At 30.4% G+C, this 24,225-nt stretch overlaps 2 protein-coding genes across 5 annotated transcripts in view; one reads left to right on the plus strand and one right to left on the minus strand.

Annotated features, from left to right (window-relative positions):
- Positions 1–3,247: 3,247 nt before the first annotated feature.
- LOC131841797 (max-like protein X) lies at positions 3,248–6,540 on the minus strand. Its single transcript, XM_059190126.1, has 5 exons — positions 6,191–6,540; positions 5,423–5,499; positions 5,102–5,212; positions 4,135–4,332; positions 3,248–3,760 (listed from the first exon to the last, which is right to left on the minus strand). Exons 1-5 carry the CDS (start codon positions 6,264–6,266, stop codon positions 3,593–3,595), a joined length of 630 nt encoding a protein of 209 aa, XP_059046109.1. The 5' UTR covers positions 6,267–6,540; the 3' UTR covers positions 3,248–3,592.
- A 2,842-nt stretch (positions 6,541–9,382) lies between these two features.
- Positions 9,383–24,225, plus strand: part of LOC131841796 (F-box only protein 28) — a 35,637-nt gene continuing 20,794 nt past the window's right edge. The window contains exons 1-8 of one of the 4 annotated variants that reach the window (XR_009357463.1): positions 9,383–9,500; positions 9,811–10,123; positions 11,199–11,447; positions 12,377–12,572; positions 13,175–13,391; positions 13,933–14,131; positions 14,733–14,852; positions 14,978–15,309. Coding sequence is in view for 3 of the 4 variants with exons in the window: in XM_059190123.1 (XP_059046106.1) it covers positions 9,845–10,123; positions 11,199–11,447; positions 12,377–12,572; positions 13,175–13,391; positions 13,933–14,131; positions 14,733–14,852; positions 14,978–15,220 (1,503 nt within the window). In the remaining variant the exon portion in view is untranslated. Of the gene's footprint in view, positions 9,501–9,531; positions 9,578–9,810; positions 10,124–11,198; positions 11,448–12,376; positions 12,573–13,174; positions 13,392–13,932; positions 14,132–14,732; positions 14,853–14,977; positions 16,652–24,225 lie in introns of those variants that run through there. The other 3 variants (XM_059190123.1, XM_059190124.1, XM_059190125.1) reach the window with 3 other exon arrangements.

Genomic DNA, 24,225 nt, shown 5'->3' on the forward strand with positions numbered 1-24,225 from the left:
TAGACATTGGCTTATCTCACTATCCAACCGAATTACTTATACTGTAATTTTTCTATGATTATCACATGAAGAATACAACGCGCGAAATACAGTTATGAAATAAATCTGTTAGACACATAAATACGTTGTACGTGTCTAAACAAAGGTTTAGTGTATCGAGTTATAAATCGTATTGTATGGCAACAAGTACTTTTAATCACATCATTGAAGACATGAAAAATTATAACATACCTTACTTCAAACGTACTCTTTTTTAATAAACCTTATTACTCCTAAGTCATTTTTTGACCGGAAAGGACCGACAAGGAAGCTTGAAATTTATTTAGATACAATTTATTATTGTACATGCGTTAGTTATCGGATTGTTTCTTAATCAACGTTATAAATATATTTAATTTTGGGTATGTGTAAAAATTAAGTGAATATAGTAGTTTAATACTTAAAGAATATTTAAAATCATGTTTTCCATAACATCTTGTACTGTACCCGAAATCATTCACAAATTACTTATTATTATTTTCAGATGAGGCTCCAGTGAATGCCGAGAATGGGCCGCAGCTCGGCCGCAGTGGACTCCAACGGAGAGCTAAGGGTACTGCTGGTGGTCACTGTCGTGGTTGGGCTGCTGCTTATGTTATCACTACTCATGTGTTATGCATGTGTCCTTAAAAGATTATGCTGCGGCACTCCTAGGGAACGAACTAAGAATGTTGGATGTGCAAGAAGAACCGAAAGCTATCCGATGGGAGACGTAACTTTACTATCACAACCCACTGAAAGTGAACGGGTTTAGACATTATAATCTTTACATAGTATCAAGTCGCCGCTGCTGTCTGTATGCTCTTTTAAACTACATATGGTTTTCAGTTTTCAGCAATACAATAAGAAGGCTTATATGTATAACGCATATATTATTATTATATTACAGTACAGTAAACCGAGAAAATCAAAGAATTGTAATGCACCCTTGTAAAGTCGAGACACTAGTGTATAATAAGTTTATAATTATATAAATCATTCGATGAAGTTTTTATATGACGATTATTGAAATGCTAAATCGGTAGATACATTTTTTATGTATAATACTTTTACTTAAAGTATTTTATGCCACGTTCAGTTTGTCTTTATAAAATGACAATCTTTATTATTTTTGCTATATGTATTTAAAAATAATAACACTTATGTTTGTGAAACAGAATTATATTTTATACAAATATGTAATATGCATTTTATATTATAATGCAAATTATTTATACAAGGCACTGATATTGTCGTTGTACAATCCGTATTAAATATGTAAATAATATAATAATCTTTTAATTGATTATAGTAGACTAATTAATTATAATAACAATCGTGTTACATCACATAATCAATATTTGTAACAGTAAAAACAATAAACCATATATACATAGTATTTATTTTCTATACGAACAAAGTAACAACAGAAATGGATAATTTATTTATAAAACTATTTATTAATAGCTAATAATTTACTTACTGTTATATGAATCTAATCATATTTAATATAAACTCATAAATTCTTATTTTTAATTACAGCACGTCAACTCTTCGTACACATTTGCGTACTCTAAAGAGATAAGACGTATGATAGCGTTTTATAATACTAGTAATTTAGTATTACGTGCCTTTCAATGTATGCAGTATCAACGTAGCAACGGGTATTTTAAAACGATTAAAATCGATTCCAGGGAGGAATTCTTGCCGCTACATTATCTCTTGAACATACATCTCTTGGGAGTATTAACTTTGCTTTCTATATGCATCAAGGATTCATTATATATCCCACTTCGCATTGAAGTTGACGGTATGCAATTAAAACATAGGCAGCCTGAGGGGCAGAGTCTCTCCCAGCCCCGAAGTTTGCTAGTAATGGGGATTAAAGACCCCATTGCTAGCAACATATATCTAGTCGACCTCCACAATACCCGTGGAAATCATTGTGGATAATTCTAGGTGCATTCTACTATAATTATATATCTAAATAGGCGAACAATTATTTTATAAAACATATATATGTATAAAAAAGCCACTAGTACGGCTTTCTTTCAGAAATATCATAAGCTTTTTTTTATATTACTATGACCTATAATTGAACACATTTATTAGGTATTTACTTTATGTAGATAAGCAATTAAAAAGTTGGAGCTGTTTTAAATATAACTATGTTCATGCTTCTTCGTTTACGTATCTATAAATAAACAGCAACTATGCGTTAATAGAAGAAAAGAGGCTGAAACATAGTTATATTTACACTTTACTTATTTTAGTCGACATTAATTCTCATTACCTACTATTTACATGCAAGGCATTTCCGTATATATTGCTATTGGTACTAACCAATTAACCTTCATTAAACAATCTGACTAATTGTTTAGGTAATCAAAAATAGAATATCAACATATATAAGCAAGAAACACTTTTCAACTTAAGCATTAAATTTTATCTCCCAATCTTTAGAAAAGTCCTGATACCTATGCTTTGTAAGATTATTAATAGTTAATTTATTATTTAAGACAGTATTTAATGTTTCTTTTTATTCTCAACAGACCGTAGACTGAATTAAAATCTTTCTTGTTATTAACATATATTTTAGAAGATTCTAATGTTTTTGAGCTTTGACCAGCACCATATGAGTAATTTAAAGAAAAGCCATAAGAATCATACAAAAATTAGTAACCTCCTTAGGCTAATCAAATAAATCTTATATACTAACTATAAAACTTTGGCTAGGAATTGTTAAAATGGCGTTCAGCCCTATTTTTGTAAGAAATCATTTCAGTGGCCCCACCATTACAATCACAATACAACGTCCTAGAGAGGGTACCAGACTATTGTTGGGTAGGTACTGCCACACCAACACGTCCCATTTCACGCCAATATATATTAATATAATATTAAAAAAAAATACCCTTATTAATTAGCAAACTAAAACTTTATACAAATAATAAGAATTAATCAATCTGTCTGAAGTTAATCTATTACTACACATTTCAATTGAATAAAAGTATTTATTACAAACTTTACGTTCTAATAAAGAAAATTTGTAACAGTAAATAAGGTACTACAAACAGTACCTTATTTACTTTATTCTACAAGGTTAGTCGGAAAGTGTATGCAAAGCCGAAATCCAGTTAGAATACTCGTGAAATTTATGAAAAAATAATTTGTAATTTAAAATTATTGACAATTTTAAATTAATTACGAATTATTCATTATAAATTAATGACGTGACGGTCAAGTCACTTTTGTATGAGTATCAAATATAATTTTGAAAAAATTTGCTTCTTTGGGAAATCATTTTTATGAATACTATCACTATCACTGGTTTTTTAGTATACCCTTTATGACTAAACCTGCATGAATGACAATTTTGTTTGAATAATTATTCAAATCTTATGCATCTAAAATTGACAGAACTTATCAACCTTGCTGCTTTATGGCGATAGTACACTAAAATATATTTTTTTAAACTAAGAGACTTCAAATTCACTAGTCGTTAATTGCGAAGATAAATGTTTGGCTATAATGGCATCTAATTGTAAGTACTTTGTATATTTTTCAAAATATATCAAGGAGTGTAGTTTTGCTCTCTTAAGACATCGTGCACCATGGTTCTCAGCGACTGCGGCTTACAATACTCCTCAAGCCAGTTAAATACACCTCCTGAGAACTCTGCGAAGTTATTCGTGGGTACGGACTCGAAGGAATCAAATAACTTATCCATTATACCCTGAAACTGAAAAATATTTATTTTTACTCTAGACGCAAATATAAATATGAAAATGTTAAAAAATCCTCTGTTGCTTCACTACTGAAGATGTAAAGTCATCTACGCCGATATCTGATGACGACGAACGATACATGATAGTTCAGTTCATGTATATAGGGGACAATACTACTTACCATCAGGCTCATCAACGGAGCTATTATTATTAATAAAGATAAGCAAAAAATATTAAAATTAATAATTAAGTACATACATACTTAACTTAATGAAATTACATATATATTGAAACTCATATTAAACAGTATGAGTATATTAATAATGCTATTAACCAAACAGGTAAAGGAGAATAGCTAATATTACGATTTACAGGTATAGAAACTTACCACTTGGAACTTGTCCTGATCAGTAAGCCTCTGCTCATTAAGGCCAGGTACAGAGTGCTGTGCTTTCACAATCTGTTCATAATTAGCCTGCATTATACGCAGAGCTATGACATCTTTGTGAAGAGCTTTCCGTTCTTCTTCCTGTCGGCGACGTTGTTGTAACAAGTATTGTATATAGTCTATTGATTTTTGAAGGACCTGGAATATAGAAATTTATTTTTCTTCATATATTAAAGAAAATCCAAAAAAAGGAAAGGATGCATGCTGTCAAGGATAAGGGTGAAATAGGATGAAATCCTTTTACACCATATAATAAAGAGAATATTAAATAAAAATAATTTTGTATATTCCTAGGATGTATGTGAAATAAATAATTTTTTTTTATCTTTACATACTATAAAATCGTAAATTTGTGACGCCATAAGAACTGTTTGTTTGTCAGTTTGATTGTTAAGCCACGTAAATACAGCTGAAGGAATTAGGATGAAATTTTCATAGAACATGTTCTTGAATGTGTGTAAACAACATAGGGTAAAGACAGTCAGAAAAACAAAGAGTGAGTGATATCAATGATGCAACTGGAGGGATTAATGATTCATGAATTTTTCACAAAGTGAAGAAAATTAATAATAATAAATCAAGGCACCTAACCAGATCTTGTATTTGGATGCTAGACACCTGACACAAATACTTTAATACATTTTTTCAAACACAAAGATACAAAGAAAACAATATAATCAATCAATACAAACAATCATATTCAGACCTATTAAAAGAAGAGTATATGTTTGTACCGAGTAAGGAATCAAACCCACAACCATCAGAAACAAGATGCTGTGCTATACCACTAGAACACCACTAGTACACATATAATAGTATATTTCATAAGTAAATTTCATTCAAAAACCATCAATATTTTCTAAAACATATACACAATCACAATTATTTAAGAGAATGCATTACTTACAGCTGCTTTGCTTGGTTTATATCCAGAGGCATCTGTTTGTTGACAAGTAGGAACTAACTCTTGTAATGAATCATAACCCTTTTTAATAGCATCTCTTCTTTTCTGTTCCGCCTGAAATACAAATAAGCAGGATATTATACCTTCTCTAAATTTATTATTTCTTTCAATAGAAAATAACCTACAAACATTATTAGAACCCATCAATTCAATCAACTGCCATTTAAAATTCATACAAAGTGACAATGGTAGTACTATAAAGGAAAAAAAAAAATAACAAAGTGTTTTGCAGTTGCAAATAACTTCCAAACATATTTTACATACCTGTGTGTGTGCTTCCCTTCGTCTTTCTTTAAAACTAATTGCAGAAGCCTTGTTGTCCCCACTGTCATCTTCATCTTCTAAAAAAGTAAAATATGCTATATTATAACCGACAGTTTATCTTATTTTTATTACCATACTTAAACACTACCCTAACATATATACTAGAACATTTTAAAAATGTAAACACATTATACAATTTTATACATTATGACATTTACTTTTATTCCTCAAGATTGATATTTAAAATTAACAAAGAGGAAAAGTAATTTATTTTAATCTACAGACTGTAAAGATTAAATACTATTCGATATCCAGGACAGACAAAGTTCTCATATATATATCTCATATATAAATAGATATGTCACAATAATAAGTAAAGAATGCTTTAATTATTACTATATAACACTGTTATTTATACTATATTATACTAACAGTAGTTATACTGAGTAACATGTTAGTGACCTAGAATTTGCAAACTATATGATGTGTGTTTATTTTTTATATATATTATTTGTGAATAGCTTACATTGATACAATTCTCTGATACCACTACAGTAGCTCCTAGAAGCCAAATGACGCAGATGAGATTAATCCCTTTAAACTATAACATTTCTTATTTGTCACTATTTTTTATACTGATTAGACTTTTAGTAAAAGTCTCAAAGTGACATAAAATATTATACTTTTTCCAGCTTCTTAAATCTGACGATTACAACAATTATTGTGGAGAAAAATATATTTAAATAGTACTAAATATAAATGCCTTACCAGAGTTATGATTAGATGATGAAGGTGTTTGGTGAATGTTTTGAATAGAACCACTACTCCCACATCTAGGATACATTTTATTACATAGATTTAACACCTATTTAATATTATGAAACTTCTGCTAAATACAGTCAAAATCACTTGCAAATTTCATTGCCTACTGTTTACCATTTTAGTGTCTAAAGGTCGGGTCTAAACAAGACTAAGAATTACTTTTCAAAGCTTTGCGGTGTTTGAAAAAGTGTTTTTGAGATATTATATAGAAGACCACTTAAAATTTAAAAGATATTAGATAAGTTAATTGGTTAGATTTTAATTTAAAAATTATTATATAATTTTATTTTGCTGTGTCAGATTCATCAGTCAAACTGACATCAACGTCATCATTCAGAGAAATAATCACGTTAATCATAATTTGAAATGTCAAAATTGTTTGCCAGTATCGTCAATTTATATATATTTTTCTGTATTTGTAGGTAAATTTAGTTCAATAAAAAAAGGAAACATAATTTTTTTAATTTAAATTTACTGTAGCCCTCATTACTAATTTCTAACTCATTAAAGTAGTAGTAGTACCAATTTTGTTAGATGTTTTCAATCACTGATTTAGTTGAAACTAAATTTGGAACGACGTTTGTTTAAAGTTCTACAATATACTACGTTACTTTAATAATGTGGTCATCGCCGACTACGTACTACGTGAAGGGTAGAACATAGTACCGTATTTTCATAAAAAAAAAATTAAAATCTCTTATTTTGTTGTTTAATGTTATATAACTCTAGTTTGATTACGTTTAGTGTTTTATGTTTAATGCTTGCCATACAGCATATGTCCTACTGTTCTCCGAAAGGAAAATTTATATACGTTACCCTGCGCTGTCCATTTATTTTGACTTATCGTATCTTACGAAGTCGTGTGTGCTGGTACCTCTGTCATTCTTGTTTTTGCCGTCAAAAAGCTTCTCAAGGAGGCTGTATTTTGTTGGACATAAAACTCCTTTGATATATTGACATATATTATTTGTATAAAAAAGAGAAAACATATTAATAAAAAAAAGGACGACTGCGAATAAAATGGTGTTTCCTTATTTGCCCTCTGCATAAATAAAATCCCAATAGCACGCTTCCACTGCGTTTATATCACCTAACAGTAGACCAGATATCACTTTTGCAATTTTATATTTAAGCCGTTTTCTAGATAAACCTACAGAGAGTGTTTGGAAGGCAGCTAAAAGAGTACTGCGGTACTTGAAGGGGACGAAAGAGAAAGGTCTAGTATACAGAAGGAGGAATAGTCAAGATTTAATAAAATTTTCAGACGCAGACTGGGCATCTGACAAAATTGATAGGAAAAGTACTAGTGGCTGTGCTGTATTTTATGCTGGAAAACTTATTTCCTGGTATTCTAAGAAACAAGCTTCTGTAGCCTTATCCACTGCTGAGGCTGAATACTTAGCCGGTGCTCTCGCTGTTTGTGAGATAGTTAATTTGAAGGGTGTCTTGTCAGATCTTACCTCACTAAATATAAATTATAAATTATTGATTGATAATCAAAGTACTCTGAGATTAATTGAAAGCTACGAAAATAGTAAAAGATCAAAACACATAGATATTAAAGCTCATTACGTAAAAGATATTATTGCTAAGAAAATAATTAATTTATCCTATATAGAAAGTAACAAAAATATTTCCGATGTATTTACTAAAGCTCTATCTTTCAATCAACATTCTTATTTAACTTTTAAAATGAATATAATGTAAACTCGACTTTTATTGTATTGTATAAATTTCAATTTAAGATTAGTGTTGTTACACCATCTATCGATATTATATACGGTGATGCTCGATGTATGTTCGTATGTATCATAGTAACAATTTCAAATTTACTAGATTAGAAATTGAGGGGGGATGTTGGACATAAAACTCCTTTGATATATTGACATATATTATTTGTATATAAAAAGAGAAAACATATTAATAAAAAAAAAGGACGACTGCGAATAAAATGGTGTTTCCTTATTTGCCCTCTGCATAAATAAAATCCCAATATATTTTACATAGTTGAAGGGTAGTGAAGTTACTGAATTTGAAGCCATGACGCCTTAGTCTATGTGCAGTTCATCTATATAAGCCTAATGGTACGTTATGACATGTACCATTAGGTCAAGAAAGCCGTAAACTTGTTTGCCATTACAATTAAATAAAAAATCATATTGATTTGGCTAATCATTAATAAACATTGCTGTTATTTAAATATGTATAGGTACTACCTCATTGCCTGCTAATTGCAACGAATTACAAAAGATGTACTTTACTTTAAAGAATATCCCGGAAAACGAAAGTTTTTGCAGGGGTTGCCACTGCAGAACCTTTCCTACCAATGGTTATAGCATACTCCAGATAAAGTGTTCGTTTATGTATTATTTCCTAAATGAATTCCATTTACTTCCTTACTTACACTGCAAGCAGTAAGCTTCCCCTTAGCGCTTGCAGTGTAAGGCCACTAAAACGCTTAAAAGCAAAGTTAAAGATATTCGTTTTTTACTTTGTGATATATTGGATGAAAAAAAGTAGCAAATAAATAATAAAAGGGAATTATTATAATACTCATTGATAATTATCAAATTCCGACTTTTTTGTCATGACATAAAAGTACTATTCCCACCAATCTAGAATATTTCTGTGTAGGTACCGGATAGTATTAAATTAGGTACAAGTATTGGAAAATATATATTTAGTAATAGATAAATAAACATTATGCACATTATTGTCTTTATGGCAATTTTAATGAATGCGATAGAATGAAACAAATAGATAACTAGTTAATTTAAACCGCAACTGTATATTCTTAATGTTTATGTTAAATAGTTTGGACATACGGTTTAAATTCTTACATATATATTAATATACATTAATACTAAATGTACATTCAATTATCGACTATATATATTGTTTCATCATAATACACCATCTATAATATAATATAATTAATTGTAATTATTTATTGTAATCAGGAATAGGTATATCTAGTCGAAACCAATTAAAATTATGATTTAACTATGCATTAGTATTCTAGTCAAATATTAAAATGATAACTTGAAATTGGAAATTATAAAATAGGCACGGCAACCCCGTTTGCTGCAACAAGCAAGTAACCAACCTACCCGTCTTGAATCCAGTTTAACCACACTTCCAAAAAAAATACTTTTTGTGAAAGCGTAACGCGTTTGAAACTACTGCGTCTCATTATTACTTTCTTACAAAAGAAAATATTTGATATAATTAACAAAACATGTACATGAACTCTTGAGTGAGTGATTTATATATTTCTTTACGTAGTTCACCAAGCATTAAAAAGATAACATAGATGTATTTTCAAGTGATTAGGTACGATCTAGCTGTCCATGGCCACCATTTTAGAATTTCTTTGGTAGAGCATCCTAATAATTTGTTTTTATTATATAAAAAAGAGTTTATTGGCGGATCGTATAAGCATTAATTTTTGTTTAATAGACTTTAAACTAACTGCAAAAAATAAGCGTTGGTTATAAATGGCTACATAAAAGTTTATTTTACTAGGTACTTTAGGTAGTCAATAGGTAGTAAAGACGTATGCTTAGTTTTCAGAAATAACCATAAAGTAAACTGAAGAACATGGTGTCGACGAGGCAAATGAGTAGCGTTGGAGGTAGCAGTGGTAGTAGTGATGGTGCTGGGCCCTCGCATGCGGAGCCAGTGGCTGTGTCCCGCGTGACTCGTCACTCTAGTGCTTTGCTCCCGGGTGGTTCTTCGCCGCATTCCAGCTCTTCAAAGTGCAACAGCATAGTACCGGCTCCGAAAAGTTATACCACAAACTTACTTGATTTGCCTATTGAACTTGTGGATAAGATCTTTAGCTACTTGGGATTCAAAACTGTCTCTCAACTCAGGATGGTTAATATTTTATATCTATTTATCTGCTTTATTTTCACAAAGTGTGTCTGATTCTTAAATAACAATTGCTAAACAATAAACTTAATAATTGTTATTTAAATTCTTTGCAAAGTTATATTCAAAATAATTTATTCATGTAGGACTTTTTTTGCCAAGTTTTTGTCAATCACTAGCATCCATTTTAACTGTAGGTATACTTCTTATTTCAATAAGTTATTAAAATTATTTAGGGTATTTAAATATTGGAAAATACAAATACAGTATAGCAATTAATAAACAACTGAAATGGTATATTTCAATATTAGTATATTTTATAGTATTTTAATATTTAGGAAAGGTAATATGTAAAAATGTTATAAATGGTTTTATTTATGTGTGAACAACTTCATAATCTTTCTCATATATGCCAGTTAATTTAAGATTACAGTGTGTCAGTAATAATCAAAGGGAACCCCTTTGATTATTACTGACACTTAGTTTTGAAATAATTATTTTTATCATAATCATATATAATCAAATGTGATGGTGAATTAGTGGTTATATATTTTGCAATGACTTGTAATTTACTCTCTGCCTCACAAAGTTTCAGATTTGCACTGTTCTGCTTTGGAAATTGATTTTTACCTATTTCTACTATAAAATATAATAGGAAAAAACAAAACTACAGCATGTAGTCATATACATAATTTTAAAAAGATATGTTAAAAAAATATTCTTATTTTATTGATTCTGAAGACCTGATATACCTAGCATTAGTGCTGGGCAGAGTTACTGTTATGATAAGGAATTTATAATATATTTCTATAGATAGATTAGAAATATTAATATTTCTATATATTATAAATTCCTTAATTTTCTTGCAACATTGATGTAGTTATATGGAATAGCATATTTTAATAAAAAATAAAACAATATTGTTATTGTTTACAGCACACTTTATATTATAAACATTATCCATATAGATAATACATATGTACAAGTGTTACATGGCTGGTCACATGGCATGTGCATGTTTTATAGCTGAAGTTAGTTTCTTGTAATTACTTTTCAATTATTTTGTTTGATATGTTTTCAGGTCAATCGGCAATTTAATACCATATGTAGTTCTATTTTAAATTCTACTTTTCAACGGCTCCAAAACCAAATGCTGCATAGATTTCAATCTATCAAAGCTAAGATGCCACGGCGGGAGTCTGCTCGTAGGAGCCATCCTTTAGCTTGTGAATCTGATATAATTGAAACACTGCATATGAGACTTAGTCTCTTGCAGATGACATTTGGAAAACACATTGAAAGGAAACATTGCTGTTTTTTCCCAGGAGAGGTAAAGTATTATTTTGCCTATATAGTTTTCTGCATAAATATTGTTTTATGGGGACTCATGAATTTTCATTTCATAAATTTTAGCATAATTAAGATCTATGGGCAACAACTTGTGAGTTTTAATAACAAACCAATGTTTGTGTATAGACATTGTTACATTATAGACATCATAAGAAACACTGCATTTGCCTTTTTTTCCATTTTATGATAGCTTATTACATATTACCTTGATGGTGGACATGATTTGGAATAGGTTGTTTTACTTTGTCTAGTCATTTGTTGGCTTATATATTGAAATTTGTTCTCATGGTTATAATAATATTAGCACGCTAAAAAGTGTTCTAAAATATTTTTATATTGCTAGTTATACATATTTGGGCGTAGTACTAATTACTGAAAGCATCTCGTATTTTAACGACGGGATTACAGTTTCTGTGGTAAATAGAGGTGTCAGAATGAAGCACCGATAATTTAGTATATTTGTTTCATTATTGTGTAGTACAAAGGAATCATAAAAAAATCTGTTTAGGAATTATGGAATATTCATGTAGCCTACAAATAGATAAATTCTTTTTAAATTCATTTCTAGCTAAGGCATTGACTTGCAAATAAAAATATTTATAACTATGCCTTGTAATTGCCCTTTTACTTGCCTTATTGACTGTAAGTTGTAAATATTTATACTAAAAGATAAGATCAGATCTACCTGACCTTATGTTCTACCACACCCAAGATATAGACTTATTAAAGTCTCCATTATATTAAAAAAAATACAATGATAATTTCATTAATAATTTATTGTAGAACCGTTTAAATTTTACGTAGGTATTATATATAGTATTATTAAAGGTAAATAGCCCATCAAAATATGACTCATTAAGTTGCTGTCATTATAGTACAATAATTAAGTATTTTAATTTGTTATTTTAGATTCTTGATGAGGTATACAGTATACTGTCCTACTTAAAAACGACCACTAAATTGGCGAGGCCTTATAAAGTAACTGATGAGCTCTTTGATTTGACCACAATGGCCATGGAATACTTCAAAGAGCACATTGAACCTAATTTGCCGGAGATTACTTACTTTGGCACAGATTTCTTTGACATTACTACAGCTTTTTCTCGTAAGTACTTCTGTTATTGTTTAGTTTCGTGTTCCTTCAATATTTCATACTATTGTTATTACATGTACAAAAATAAAAGGGTATACTTGAAATAGGTGCCTAATTTCATTATTAAATACATAGATAGTATAGAAGAAATAATTTTACTGAGTTATACATATTAAAAGGAAATGTAAATGCACAAGCGCATAAAATGCTGATAATCTTTTTTATTATTATTTTACGTCTTATATTCAAGGATATTAATTAATATCTAATATTAACTCACAAATTCTTATAAGAATTTAGAATGGGCCTATGATCGCTCAGTAAAATTCGCGATTTGTATCCAATCTCAAGATAGAAACTCAAACTACCTAGACTTATTTTATCAGCAATATAGATGATTCAATTCAGAATGTGAATGCATAACCTTTACTAACTTCTGGTAAAACCTTTCAGCATGATTATATTTAACATAGAATTATGCTTAAAGGTGTTTGTGATGCCTACACTATTACTATTGTTGTGTATATCTTCTAATTAGAAGTCATATTTCTTCTATTCTATTATAGGTATCATCTGAAAAAGTAGTTAACTATATTAAAATTAAAACATTGCAGCAGGTGAGAGTAGTAAGTCATACATGTGCTTGGATTCACCCCCGCCGAGTGGCTTCGAGTCGTCTTCCCAGCAGCAGGGCGGAAACTCGTCGGGCGATCGTCGTGTGTCTTCGCTCAATCTCTACATGGAGGAAAGCTTGCCACCTTCTCCGCCACCACCACAAAGCAATATGGTGCTCAGGAAACGGATACACCGCATCAAACAGGGAATGAAAAAGTAATTTTTGAGCATTATTTGAAATAAATGTAAAAAAATTCATTTTGTATAGTTTTAGAATAATACTTTTAGGCTGCATTTCATTTAGAATAAGTGAGTAATAGTGGAGAAAAAAATTTTTAGTAAATAAATGACTTCAGTATCTCTTGTTTTGTACAGAAGTTGATGTAAGGTAAGTCATGATAATAAAATGGTTTCACAATTTACACACAATTGATGAAAACTGTTACTTAATTCCAGTATGATTTACACAAGCACTAGCATTTATTTACGAGTTATATACATATATTTCTTAATGTGTGATGGGAGTGAGAATATATTGTGTCAGTTCTCCCTATTATACACAACAAAGATAATACCTGGTGTATTATCTTTGTTGTGTATAATAGGGAGAAGGAAACTCTAAAGTTGTTTTGTTATATGATTATTATCTCTAATTTCTAAAACCACAATTTTTGTTGTAGTTCCAAATTAGTTAAAATACTAATAAAAATCTGACATACATATTCATATTTCACAATATGCTCGTCTTCTTTTTTAGATATAACGATCAATTGTCAGCGCTACGTAGCGACCTTCGTAATTGCAAACGCAAGACAGCTCTGCAACAAAAGCAAATTGCTGAACAACAAAAACAAATAGCTGAGCAACAGAAACAAACATTGGAGTATGCCAACCGGCTTGATGATTATGACAAGAAGAATGAGGAAACAAGCCGCAAGTTTCAAACTTTACTGCAGGTACAATCTGCTACATATTATGTTAAAATATGTAGAAAATTTGTTAGTTTTCTTTGTAAGAGTCGACTTAATGAAGTTTTGGTTCGTCGGGAAGCTAGACCAACATTCTCTTATAAGGAATGATCTATATTTAAGAGTAACACATTTATATGTGGCGTAGCAAATAATCTTACGTGTATTTTGTTGAAATATCTTAACAACGCAAACTTTAGTTATTTAATTTTTATTGTATAATATATATAAATTTATAAATATTTTAAATAAATACTTATTATTATAATGTCACAAAGAACACAATGTTGTATATACATTGTTTTCATTTTGATACAGAGATCTTCTAAGATTATTTTTAGACAATTTTTCATAATATGATGTGTACAAATAATAACACTACTGCATCGTTTTCATTTATCTTATCATAGTAAACTGTCTCAAGGTCATAATTTTTAGCAAATTTCCTTTCCTTAGTTGTATGGCTTGAAGAGTGAGAAATATAAAGGGCATCATGGGTTTTCTTTGTTGTTAGTAGTGCTTGTTATTACTAGTTAGTCAGCAAATTGTTTGCTAAGATAAATAAATTTATATATTCATTGTGTTTCAGGAGTTGAATAAATGTAAAACGGAGCTACAATATTGGCGATCTCGGTCACCAGCCGTTCCTCCATTGTGTGCGGAATGCGGAGCTTCGCTCAGCGTCTCCCCGGCGTCGTCTCTTTCACAAGTAATAAGATTTTAAATTAAGTAGTTCAGTCGTTCAGTATCTATAGCGCAAGTTCTGTCTAGCGTGTGAGGATAAATTCCCTAACAATGTATTCTAATCAAGCGACACGAACATTGACTGTTTAGTGGACGGCCGGTACGAGCGCCGAGGCGAGTGAAGAGGTCCTCGGCGCCAGTTCGGCGGGGGCCAGCAGCGCGGGCGGCGCGGCGGACGCGGCCACCGAGCTGCCGACCAAGGCCGAGCTGAAGGCCGAGTCGAGCGGCGACGACAGCGGCACGCCGCCCTCCCGCCGCCGGGCCTCCGCCGACACCGCCGCCGGCACTCCCGAGCGGAAGAAGCGTCGCCTCACGCGTCCGCGCAAGCTTTGAGCGCCCGCCCGCTACCGCTTCCGCCTCCGCTCTCATCCCGGCCGCGATACCCGGCCCCGCAGGACCGACCGGCGACACCGAGCTGATAGGTGAGTGGGTAGTGATCATACTATATTCACGGAGAAGAGCTGATATGGAAAAAATGTTACTGGCATACCATTCACCGAGGATAGAGGCAAATATTGAACACAATAGCAGTCATGAAGAGGGTTCTATTGAGACTTTGTCATTGTGTAGTTTGTAATCAAAACAATATTGAAAATATCAAATTAAGTTTACTGAAAATTACAAACCACCACACTGTATTGGCATTTATCTTAATGCTCCTGTTGATGATCACTTATCTTTGTTGTCTTCATCTTTTCTATGAAAAGAAAACACTTTTATTAGCTTCTCTTTGTGAATAGAGTGGACTCGCTTACTAGCTCGTATTTGATTGGCTATGTGATTATAAGCCATAATTAGTGATTCTGTTCATTGGAAGCGGTCGCGTTAATCGTTCTACGACCGTGTTCATTAATATCCAATACTGTAATAATCTTCGGCGGTATACAGTAAACATTCTGAATGCGGTCAAATAATGCTGTAGAGGCATGTTAGACTTTCATGTAAGCCTATCGTGAGAAATTAGAAAATAGATTGTGGTTTTTGGTTTGATATTAGTATGATTTATATCATTGACAGAACCAGAAAACCATCATCTGTCTTCCATTAATGCTTGTTTCAAGGAATATTTTTATAAAACAACATGGTTGAAACAAAGTTTGTTTTCGCATGGCGAATGATGGAATGCATAGCTTTCCATCAGTGAAATCTCCACTAATTAATACTAATGATTATCACTTTATAAGTCTATTCACATGGAAGGTGTCGGACGATAAATATTTCCATCTATTTTTGAGAATTTGACTTATTTGATGGTGAGCTTTGTATAATAATTCCATGAAATAATAAGTCAGTAAGATGGGTTAGGAATATGTCATAAGAAAATGCATAAAGCATGACTTGTTTATGAATTACTTAGTTGATTAAAATAATGATCTTTTATTAACTTATAATAATTAATTTTTTGTAAGCAATTCTGTGATTATTCTCATTTGAGCTTGAGTTCGTAAACATAAATATCCTGATCTGTGTAATTGCAGTTATTTTCACGAAATTTTAATAAGATTATCTTAATTGTAATTTCTTCTATTTTTTTGAAGTAAAAACAAGTTGTCTAATATTTATTAACTGTGAATAATATTTTAAATTTGACAATATATTCTTATTGATTTAAACCACAGATATGGACTTAAGTCAATGTCGTAACTGCATATCGCAATGCTTTTGCACATCCTTTGCCTCCTTAAGGTATCATTGTAGTCCACAAAATTTAGATTGAAAGAATATCAAAGGGGTTGTTTAATATGAGTTCAAGATCTACACCCATAGAATAAAAAATATCAAATTAGAATTATTTGAAGAACTATTTGAAACCCTAGAATTGAACAATTTATTAATTTGTTCTGTCTATCAGTTCACTAATGATAAGTGTGAGGTCAGAAACATCCTGTTGGATGCATTTTTTTGCATTCATTTGAAACAATGCCTTGAAGAACAGTTTATATTTATAACACCAATTACATTATATTTAAGAAGGGAACCGCCTGCTACTTTGTAAAACAAAACTTATTTATTAATAGTAAAAGTACTATCAATAAATATCTGTTGTGACAACAAGGCGACTGAACAAATATACCAATTTGTAATAAATTTAGGTACTTGCGACGTCTATAACTGTCCATTTCTGTATATAAAACTCATTTTATGTATATTTTTTGTAATATTATATTGTTTATAATAGTTTCTGTTTAAAAAATTTATTAATTTTAATCAACTTGTAGAAATGAACCAAGTCTTGTGCCAGACATATACTATCTAAAAATTTGTGCAATTCTTTCGAAATACATTATACGCGAGAGGAGCATGCGTATTTTAGGCGGTTTTTATATATCTAGACATATAAAAACCGTCAATATTTTATTAGTAAAACGAACTAAGCTAACTGAATCACATTACTTGTTACCAATATAAAACTTGAAAACAATGTTTTGGCTATTATAAACATATAATAGTTTTCTTCGATATAATTGTAATCTACTAATGTAAACATATTGTTGTAATTTCTACATATGCTTAAGTGACAGTTATAATTGTAAATTACTGACTCGAATAGAAAATCACTGATTAAGTAGGAGCTGTAAACAATACAAATACTATACAATTTTAATTTATTCAGAGATGTTTAACACAGAACATATTTATAAATAAATTCATAGACAGTAGACAAAATCAACTTACAACGACAATTTTATTCTTTATTATAGAGTTATTGCTATTTTGTTTTTATGGTAGTGGTTATAGAATTGTTTATTATTAGTCTCAAGCTTCCTTGCCGGGTCAGCATCGTTGTATTTAATAGGATAGGCTTATTCGGAATTTAATTTACAAATATTTTAATTAGAGACTTTGTTTAACTGTTATTTTTTTAAATATCTCACATAAAATCGTATCACTTAAGTATATTGGAATTATATTGGAACTCTGAAATGAACACAGCGGCTGCAGGCGACGCTCATGGCTAGCCTACGAGTTTTCCCTTGATCCATTTAAATATATAAAATGACCAAACATTGTCTCCTAGCTGACTGTGCTTACGGACCAATACAAAAACTACCGTTAACAATGATTAAACCAATTCAATATTATCTCCCAGAGAAAGTGAATTGCTTAAAGTTTAATTTCAATAAATATGTATAATACCTATATATACTGAGTTCAATCAGTTAATTAAATAACAGTAACCACTCCACAAGTATGAAAATGCCGTCTTATTTTACTTATGTAAAATACATTATTTAAACGGGTAGGTAAACAAACAAGAAAACGGAAAACAGATTAACACACAGTTGTCTTTTGAATTTATTGCAAGCGTTAATAAAAAAAGTAATAACATGCATTTCTTAAGTTAACAGTGAATATTCCCTAATAACTAAGTTTAAGATTATGTTGAGTCCACTCAAAAGATATAAAAAAGTTTTGGTTTCCGTTTACACAATTGTGCATTTCATACGTATGAACATATTTTTTAAAGAGTGCATCTGTCTTGGTTTAAACCTTAAAATGCAATGATATCACGGAATTTGAATATTGCGTTTTTGCACAAATCGAATATTTTGATATTTGTGGAGAAAATCTGATGTTGGTTCCGTGTGACATCTCATCTGTACAGTCTTCTATCAATTTCAAGTTTTCATTAAACTATATATATGGCAAAACGAAAATTTTGTAGTTTCCATATACGTAAAAATTCTTAACATCATATATGTTGTAACTATTAAAATATAGTTTATATGGCAAATATTACTACTTGTAATGAATGACATACATTTAGATTATCAAGCGTCGTGTAAAATGACGTAATAGCAAAAAGTGCACTCGAGTCACTGCAATCTAATTTTCAGACATTGTATGATTAATATAAATAGTCAGTAAAAATCCCATTGATTTTACACTAACAATTCAGATTGGCGATTCGTAATTAGGTAAGTAGCTGGGAACCTATTGTTAATTGCCAATGTAATTTTTAATAACAATTATATTTATTGCAAGCATTAATAGGTAATCGCACATATTTCCTACAACTGTGCACTAAACCTAAAAGGATCTGCTTCATATATTATAATTTAGTGAGACTATTTTAAGGATTACACTGAAAAGCAATACTTATTACAAAATACCATATAGATACTAACAGATCTTATTAAGAAAAAATATTTCTCTACCTAGTTAGTTTATCTAAACAATAAAAACTATTATCATATGATCACTCAATAACAGAAACATAAAATAAAAAAATATTACATGCCAATTTGAAACGATGCTTTATTTATTCATGCCTTTACTATGCATAGTATTGTACAGTTTTTATCAGTCGACCACCGTAGCGGAAACATATTGCATATAATGATTCAGGGCAGTATTTATATACCAAATGACTAGATAGATTTCTTTTATAATGAAATAAATATGACGTGTTTAGTTAATATTGCGATTTACTGCGGTCCGACACAGCGGTTGTGTTAGTAAGACGGTATTGTTATGCCGTAATCTTATTTATATACATCTTTTTATACGTAACAGAAGTTGTACGAGAATTATTACATTATCAAATATACGGGATCAGCTGTGGCTAGATCAATTTATCTACTTATGAAACTACATAGTTAAATACATTTTTAATATTACTCTAAAGCTTTCATAGTAATAACGTAGTAAGATTAGGTTTCTTTTTTACCTTGTAATTGTACTGTATTGCAAAACAATATTATCTCATATATTTTGATATTGTAATAATCCTTATTAGGGCAGATTTTAATAATAAAAAGTACATCTTAGTCCCTATTATAAAATAATGTGAAATATCATACTTGTATGAATTATATTATTATTGCATAATTTCGAATAAAGGAATGGTAAAGTAAAGAAGGTTTCTTCCTCAGACGCAGTTTATTATATTCAAACGATGTCCGAAGTTAATGGATGTAGGCGTACTATGTGTGTTTTAATTCAATTGTTTCCATCCATTTTCTTCTATGGTTTTGGAGCGTCAGAAATATTTTCTTTTTATGTAATTGACTGTACTGTTTCCACTGTACCAGTTAATTTTTAGTTAATTATAGGTTTTACAGCCCTGATTATTTTAAGTATCTTAGAATTTAATGAGAATGTGAATAGGGTGAAGGTTGCAACATTGTTTATTTTGTAAATAGTTAAAAGAAAAATAAAATCACATGTGTAATGTACAAAAGAATATTATATTTATGATTATATACTTAAATATACAACTGTGTAAATTAAATATTTTTGTGACATGGTGTATTGTTAAGCGACAATAGTTGCTGAGAAAAAAATATTTTCCATACTGTCATGTTGTAAAGGATGAGCTGATAGGGCTTCACACAGTTTTTGCATCATGTCACTCAACAACTTTGAACATATCAACCAAATTCAACCAGTCATCACCTTACAGGTTACTCAATATACACATAAAATAATTAGTATGTTTTGTATCAAATACGCACAAACTGATTTCAGTTTATATATCAATTAGGTAATACATGTTGCGGCCGATATTTATCCATATTGCCAATTTATCGAATTCTTCAGTTCACAAAGAAAATCCGTTTGGGAAAATGCCCAAAAAATTTTTAATGCACCCATTTGCATTTAAATGTATATATGAATTCTTTTGTACACCGAAGATAATAACTTATCTTAAATGAAAGTAAATTTTTCGTGGTATTTTCATATTAAAAGTCATAGTTACTTTAATAGCTTCTAAATTTCCATCTGGCATTTCGCTGGAGTATTCCATACTTTGACTTCTGTATTTTACTACATTCTGCGTAACGACGGCAAGTTTGTTTATCTACATATTATTAATGCAAATAACCAACAAAAACTGACATAATTACAATGCTCAAAGATTTCAATTTTTTGTTGATGAATACGATATTAGTAGGTATTTTATAATTATTTTAATATGGATAAACATCTGCAAACAAAAAAAAATATCCGGGCTTTCTATTATAAATATAAATATACATTATCGTTGTATTATTTTATTCAGAACTGTTTTATTAAATGAATCATAGATTACGATATACATATGATATCATATATATATGTTGCAATAAGGCCCCCATGCATATAAGTATATAAATAGCAGTGGCACTAAATATTCTTAATATATTTTCGACATTATAGAGATAGATATATATATAATTTTCATTCTAGCTAATGTCTCAGTTTTTAACATATTCAGTTATCGAACAGATTTACCAGGCGCATCAAGATGACGTATTGACAATAAGTGTTGTAAGTTACCAAATATCTGTCAGGGCTGCCACAGTAGTGAACATAAACATAAAAATTGCCTTATAAAGAATGCTTTATATTACGACGATCACCTAACTGGCGCAATTGTATATTTTTTAAGATTGAACAATTCGAGCAAATGGGTAATGTTCGTGCGTGTTCTAGTATAGCGAACGAAGCGCTTGTTCAATCTTTTTGCCATGTTATATTGTGTATATAGTTACGATTGTACATACTATGTATGCTGTGTGTAGAACTGTAGATTGTTTCACATTCTTAGAATTGTAAGACAAATTTAATGAATACAAAAAAGTACACAGATTATTTTTATTATAGTTAATCTAATTTTGAAATCTTTCTGAGAATGTTTAGTTCCTGTGTTGATGTTAGGAACATTATTTTATTTTTTTAATTGTGGGATATAACTGTGACTTAATTTAGTTCCTAACATCTATACCGGATAAATTGAGACATTTGTTAACGGTGCAATTGTGTACATTAATTGTAACCCGAATAATATAAATGCAATACGATCGATGGCTATGATTTTCCAATATTAAATATATATAACAAATATACATTTAATATGTACCTTTCATAATACTTATTGTACTATTTCTTCCTGTAATTTATTCTAATTCAGTTCATAATAAGATTGAATTATCACATTAGTTCGACTGCATTTTATTGTCGTTTAGCAAATTATTTTAGTTACATTGTGTACATAATAATATAGAATTAAGTAGTCCATTTGAAATCATTTTCCGACATTCATGGTGAGCTTTTGTGTGTAATTGAAATATTTTTATAAATTCTGTGAGATGTCACATTGAAAATTTTAAGTTGGTTCACATATTTTGCCAATTTATTTCGACATCAATTTTGAAAACTACTGCGCATTGGATGTAGATTATTTCATGGACGTACAAATTTATTATATATACATATATAAACATGAATGAAATGTCGCCAATATCAAATGATATAAATTATTTTTAAAAATATAACGTGCCTAATTCACAGTAGTACTTAATATTGGAAACCACGGAGTGGATCTAAAACTGAATTTTATTTGATATTGTATTATCGTCCCCTTTTATTTTGTTGTATCATTATTTGTCGACTCAGTAGTGCAATAATACATGAATTAAATATCCATTGAATGGTGTTACTTTGGCGAAGTATGTGTTTATTTGGAACGTTAAAATATTTGCGATAGGGCTGTAAATTAAGATTAGTTCTGTTAATGAAAAAAAAACCCTTAAAAGTGCACTAAAAACACTGTGGGAATTTATTATGTTGTGCTCTGGCGAGTGTGTACAACCAGCAAGACTGTCAATTGCTGTAGATATCCTCTTTATGATATAGTATTTTTATTAGACAAAAATACAATAAATGTGTGAAGTCCAATTTATGTGTTTAAATTTTAAATTCCTAATATCAGCGGTAAGTATATTAATAATAATTATCAATCTAATACTGAATTCATTATTTGAGGCAACATAGTTTACAAAGAAATATTCATACTGTAAATACATATAATCGAATGACTTTGCAATAATTAAATTCAGCTTCAGCCTAGTGTTACACAAAATTCATAAGTTTTTTATTTTTGAAATAGGCCAAAGTAATAATATAAACGGTCCTAATAAGGTAATGCTTTTATAGAAAAAAAAAATAGTTTAGTAGAGAAAGAAAAGTGATAAGTGTCAGTCGATTGGATTCAAAGTACCGCCTGATGTACTTACCTTTAATACTGCGGAAATGTAATGATAAATGAAGGAATGAGTCTACTTTTAGCGAATTACTATTCGCCGAAAGTATTATGCTAATATAAATACGGAAGTTCCGGTCTGTCTGTCTTAACTCTACGGCTGAACTGATCTTAATGAAATTTTACGTGAAGATATATGTAAGTAGGTCTACTTAAATAGGTACTCATGTTACAATAAGGGATGCCATTAGTAAGAATGTTTTACAGGTACTATAATAGATGTTGATTTACGGACATCGGTCAAAATACGATAATGTACGAGTTATGAGCGCCAAGTTGAACTAATATAAATCTATAAATTGTTCAGGGGGGCAACCCTGCTCACATTGGCCACACTCAGTCATTCAGTCACTCGTTTTATTAAACGATTTCTGTATGTATTGCACTGGTTCGTCCATTATTAACTCTAATTTCCTATTGTCTGTTTATAAGTCCCTACCTATATATGTTGGTATATTTATTAATTTTGTTTAATTAGCATTCCCAAAGAGTAGTTAAATAGAAATTTGACATAAGTAAATTAGAAAGTTACTTTCTACCAGAACTTGATAGGAAAAATAGGTAAATACGCTAAATTATATTATTCGGTTTTAACTGACTATAAAAATATAGCGATTTAGAACCTGTAATATCTCTATATATTATACCTACATAATACAAATGCAATTAAACGAGCATACACAGGGTTGCCAACCATAAAATATTTAATCTTAGGAAGAAGTCGATAAATCTCTTATTTACTTAATTTTGCCCTCTAACTTCATACACTATAGTAATTTGACTTCGATTTCCTTAGGTCTAAATCTCGTACACACCTTGTTCGAGTACATGGAAATATCTTTGTAAGTACCTACCTAAGAGCAAAAATCTCATCTATACGAGGATTCTCAACATTATAATCGGAGCGGCGGTGGAAGCACCTTAGGTCGCGTCCTACTATAGATAACAAAATACATAATGAAAAAGATAAATGGGGAAGGGCGGTTCTGGAGGTACACTTACATGGCACTAGTATTACTTTATGTTGAACGTCCATTCACTTGGGAAATGCCCGTCTTCGTAGCGGATGGTAATTCTAATACAATAATTTTAAACAATACTGATTCGCATTGATATTGTTTTAAATTCATTCACTGCAATTACAGTACCGTCCTAACGCACTCCATTCTTTCCTTAACTGGTCTTAGTCTTACCCAGTCCGCGTCATAATTAACCATACATACGTATTCCTACCAAATATGTCCTTGCATGGTATATAAAAAACTAGCGTCATGATTTTAGTCTGGAATAAACCAGTGACAGATTTCGC

This window comes from Achroia grisella, unplaced genomic scaffold, assembly GCF_030625045.1.
Source record: "Achroia grisella isolate CSIRO2021 unplaced genomic scaffold, CSIRO_AGI_Agris_v1 utg1920, whole genome shotgun sequence".
Lineage (NCBI taxonomy): Eukaryota > Metazoa > Arthropoda > Insecta > Lepidoptera > Pyralidae > Achroia > Achroia grisella.